Source organism: Geospiza fortis, unplaced genomic scaffold (assembly GCF_000277835.1).
Source record: "Geospiza fortis unplaced genomic scaffold, GeoFor_1.0 scaffold175, whole genome shotgun sequence".
Classification (NCBI taxonomy): domain Eukaryota; kingdom Metazoa; phylum Chordata; class Aves; order Passeriformes; family Thraupidae; genus Geospiza; species Geospiza fortis.
In genome coordinates this window covers 111283-115964 of record NW_005054528.1, presented here as the reverse complement: position 1 = coordinate 115964, position 4682 = coordinate 111283, and the positions used below count along the sequence as shown (strand labels likewise).

General features: G+C 52.1%; 1 protein-coding gene across 3 annotated transcripts in view; it reads left to right on the top strand.

The window, feature by feature from the left end:
* Positions 1 to 6: 6 nt before the first annotated feature.
* The window catches only part of PCDH10 (protocadherin 10), a 91401-nt gene continuing 86725 nt past the window's right edge, over positions 7 to 4682 (top strand). For 2 of the 3 annotated variants that reach the window (XM_031063761.1, XM_031063759.1), the window contains exons 1-2: positions 7 to 554; positions 1781 to 4682. The exon at positions 1781 to 4682 is cut by the window's right edge and continues 543 nt beyond it. In XM_031063761.1, coding sequence (XP_030919621.1) covers positions 2658 to 4682 — 2025 coding nt within the window. In that variant the 5' untranslated portion in view covers positions 7 to 554; positions 1781 to 2657. The remainder of the gene's footprint in view (positions 555 to 1780) is intronic. The other variant, XM_031063760.1, reaches the window with a different exon arrangement.

Here is a 4682-nt window from a genome sequence, read left to right as displayed (position 1 = left end):
AGTGCTGCAGTGAGGGAGGCGAGGAGGGGGGTGAGAGAGAGAGAGAGAGAGCGAGGCAGAGCGCGGCTCCAACTGTTGAATTTTCACTGAATTCTCCACTTACCTGCGGGCGGCTGGTGAAATGGATCTGGTTTATCGGGGATCGGCGTTCGCTCCGCGTGCTGCCTGGCTAAGACTGGCGACCGTCTGTTTGCAAGGGGCCACCCATCAATGAGGCAGAGAAGAATAATTGTTTTTTCTTCTTTTGCGTTTGAAAGCCTCCCTGCCACACGTTGCAGAATTAACTGTGTACTTTGGGTCCGGACTCAAATAAAGGAGAAAAAACAGTGCAGAACTGAGACTCGGAACTAGATCTGTGAGCAATGTATTGGAAACCTATGTTTTTATTGCGGTTTTTTTTTCCTTTTAATGTGAAAGATCTCTGATATATTTCACACATAACACTGAGGAAAGGTGGTTAAAAACACTCAGCAAAGCAGGAGACAGACGCGCCTCTGTGCCAGTGAGTGGATAACAGCCTTGTTTTCCTGATCCTCAGTCTCCCGGAGAAAGAGGTATAGTAAAAGTGTAGCTGGATCCGACACCCCCACCTTCTCTTTTTTTTTTTTTCCTTCTTTCTTCCCTCCTTCCTTTCCAAAATATAAATCTGATTAATTTCTTTCCTGTCTATAGAGTGAGTCAGAGAAGCGATAGGAAGAAGCTGCAACTAATGTCTGTGAAGGGAGGAACATGAGGCGATAGTGAATGTGATTTGTTCCGCTGGATCTGACTCATCCAAGCAGATTGAAACACCTGCATTTCTGGATTTGCCATTCATTTATTTCAGGTTGTTAAAAGAACCTGAAATAATATTTTGCTACCCTTCCCCAGTATTTACCTATACCCTGTATCACTAGGAAAGGTGTATATCGCAGAGGGGGAACGCATCTGGCATTGCTGCCGCTCTTCTCCCCTGTACCAAGATGCTCAGAGAGACTGTTAAAGCTTTGAAAGGACTGCAAAAAATGCATCACACTGATCGCGGAACTGTATAGGTTTTAATATAAGCGAATTAATCGATTAAAAGATCTCCCACTTTATTCATCGCCAGGATTGTTTTTCCTCCTCTTCTCACCTCCCCTAAATGAAGAGGGCTAGGCGGCAGTGTCATTGGAAAGAGACGCTGAATAGAAAGAAAAGAGAGGCACTTGATAGCGCAGCCCTGTGAATACAGAGACTGTTTCCCTTTTAGCGAGACTAAGAAAAGGAGAGAGTGTGTGTGTGTGTGGTGGCTTTTCTTTCCCCCCCCCCCCCCCCCCCTTTTTTCTTTTTTTTTTTTTTTTTTTTTTTTTCAATCTATGCGTCCAGCCATGGGTTGCCTGTTGCTTTCCTCTCGGCTGGAGAGAAAAGCAAACTGGAATTAAACTGCATCGAGAAAAGTGCAGCTCCTCAGACACGCATACGCACACACGCATAGATACACGGAGAGAAAGGATGTGGTGGTGGCGGCGGCTACTGGCCTGTCTTAAAGAAACCCAAGCGTGCTGCTGATTGAGCTTTCTCTCAAAATATACATTTACTGCTAGTGATGGAGGTGAACTGGTGGGTTTCTTAATTTTTTCACCCCAAAACGACGGGTGGGAGGCTGCTAGTAAAGGGGGAGAAAGGAAGCTATAAATCCGAACACTAGTTTTTGCGGGCGGGGGCGGAGTGGTTTGGGTTTTGGGCTTTTTTTTTTAATGTGTTTTGTTTTCCCCTCTTGCCCTGCAATCCTCATTCCCTCTCCCTCTGATTCGGGAAGGAAACAGTGATCCAGGGTGTACGAGACAGAGAGGGGGGAAATACCGACGGCAGCGAGATGCAGCTCTCCGCCGCAAGCAATGCAAGATTAGATCTCTAAATGCAGCAAAACACTCCCTGAAAACCAACAACCCCGCGGTGCAATCAGACATTTCACTGCCGCTCACTGCACACGAAGAGGGCTTCAACAACAAGCTGAGACTTTTTTTTTTCCCTTCTGTCTCTCTCCTACCCCTCCACTCCATCAATCGCATCACAAGCGATGAGTAGCAAATAAGCTTTTTTACCTCTGCTACAGACCTGTGACCATCCCCTTCTTCTATGTATATATAAATACACATATTTAAGAAATATTTCTGATCGTTTTCAGAACAACAACCACTGCCGCCGTTTTTTTATTATTGTTATTATTTTTATTATTCTTTGTACATCTGCGGGGATTCAAGGATCGGGAACACATCGCCTGCCCGGAGGAGAGGATCTTTTGCAAATTTTCTGATTTTTGAAACCCTCCCACTGCCGAAGTTGGACAGACGAAGTAACTGCGAAGGGACTGTAAGCACGGCAAGCTCTTGCTGAAACGCTGCCGAAGCTGCTCCCTCCCCTCCCCCCGACCCCCCCGATTGCTCCCTCCCTCTGAGCTACATGGTCTATTTGCTGCCTCTCATCCTGTGTCTCTGCAGATGTTTTAGAGCAACAGGTTCAGGAACTTGAAATATAGGGGTGGGGAAAGAGAAGGGAAAAAATAATCAAAACCAAAAAGAAAGGAAAGAAAGAGCCGTCAGAGGAGGAAGAGCAACCCCAGCTCAGGAGGCAAAGAAGACGGGGACAACCCTGGTCGTCGCTGCTGCTCCTGCCGCCCCCACCCCGGCTCGGGGATGTACCTTTCCATTTGTTGCTTCTTCTTCTGCTGGGCTCCCGCCCTGTCGCTGAAGAACCTGAATTACTCGGTGCTGGCGGCAGGCGCGCGGGGAGGCGGGATGCTGCCCGCGGAGCGTGGCGTTCCCGGCGGCGGCCCCGGGGGCAGCCGCGGCCCCAAGTCCACCTTCCGGGTGCTGGAGAATTCAGCCCCGCACCTCCTGGACGTGGACGGGGAGAGCGGGCTGCTCTACACCAAGCAGCGCATTGACCGTGAGGCGCTATGCCGGCGCAGTGCCAAGTGCCAGCTGTCCCTCGAGGTGTTCGCCAATGACCAGGAGATCTGCATGATCAAAGTGGAGATTCAGGACCTGAACGACAATGCACCATCATTCCCCTCTGACCAAGTGGACATGGACATCTCTGAAAATGCTGCACCAGGCACCCGCTTCCCCCTCACCAGCGCCCACGACCCAGATGCTGGGGACAATGGTCTGCGCACCTACCTGCTCACTCGTGACGACTACGGCCTCTTCTCGCTCGATGTGAAGTCCCGTGGTGATGGCACAAAGTTTCCAGAGCTGGTCATCCAGAAGCCATTAGACCGTGAGGAGCAGAGTCACCACACCCTGGTGCTGACAGCATTGGATGGTGGTGACCCACCACGCTCAGGCACGGTGCAGATCAATGTGCGCCTCATTGACTCCAACGACAACAGCCCCATCTTTGAGGCAGCCTCCTACGTGGTAGAGCTGCCAGAGAACGCGCCACTAGGCACGGCAGTCATCGACCTCAATGCCACTGATGCCGATGAGGGTACCAATGGAGAGGTGCTCTACTCCTTCAGTGGCTACGCACCTGAGCGCGTCCGTGACCTGTTTAGCATTGACCCACAGAGCGGCCTCATCCGTGTCAAGGGCAACCTGGACTATGAGGAGAGTGGCCTCATTGAAATTGATGTCCAAGCTCGGGACCTGGGGCCAAATCCCATCCCTGCTCACTGCAAGGTCACTGTCCGCCTCATTGACCGCAACGACAATGCTCCCACCATTGGCTTTGTCTCTGTTCGCCAGGGAGCTCTGAGTGAGGCTGCCCCACCAGGCACTGTCATTGCCCTGGTGCGGGTGACCGACCGAGACTCGGGCAAGAACGGGCAGCTCCAGTGCCGGGTGCTGGGCGGTGGCGGCGGGCCTGGTGCCGTTCCTTTCACCCTGGAGGAGAACTATGACAACTTCTACACTGTGGTCACCGACCGACCCCTGGACCGTGAGACACAGGATGAGTACAATGTGACCATTGTGGCACGTGATGGGGGCAATCCCCCACTTAACTCCACCAAGTCATTTTCTGTCCGGATCCTTGATGAGAACGACAACCCACCCCGCTTCAGCAAAAATCTTTATGTGTTGCAGGTGCCTGAGAACAACATCCCTGGAGAGTACCTGGGCTCAGTCTTGGCCCAGGATCCTGACTTGGGCCAAAATGGGACAGTGTCTTACTCCATTCTGCCTGGGCATGTGGGAGATGTCTCCATCTACACCTATGTCTCTGTCAATCCTACAAATGGTGCTATTTATGCTCTGAGGAGCTTCAATTATGAGCAGACAAAGCACTTTGAGTTCCGCGTGCTGGCCAAAGACTCGGGTTCACCCCACCGTGAAAGCAATGCCACAGTGCGTGTCACTGTGCTCGATGTCAACGATAACGCACCCCTCATTGTCCTGCCTGCCCTCATCAACGACACTGCTGAGCTGCAGGTGCCACGCAATGCTGGGGTGGGCTACCCCGTGGGCACCGTCCGCGCCCTGGACAGTGACTTTGGGGAGAGTGGGCGCCTCACGTATGAGATTGTGGAAGGCAATGAGGAGCACCTCTTTGAGATGGACCCCACCAGTGGTGAGATACGCACCTTGCACCCCTACTGGGAGGAGCTCAGCCCTGTGGCTGAACTGGTGGTAAAAGTCAGTGACCATGGCAAGCCCAGCCTCTCTGCTGTGGCCAAGCTCATAGTCAGGGCCTTGGCACGGCCCCTCCCCGAGGCCGGG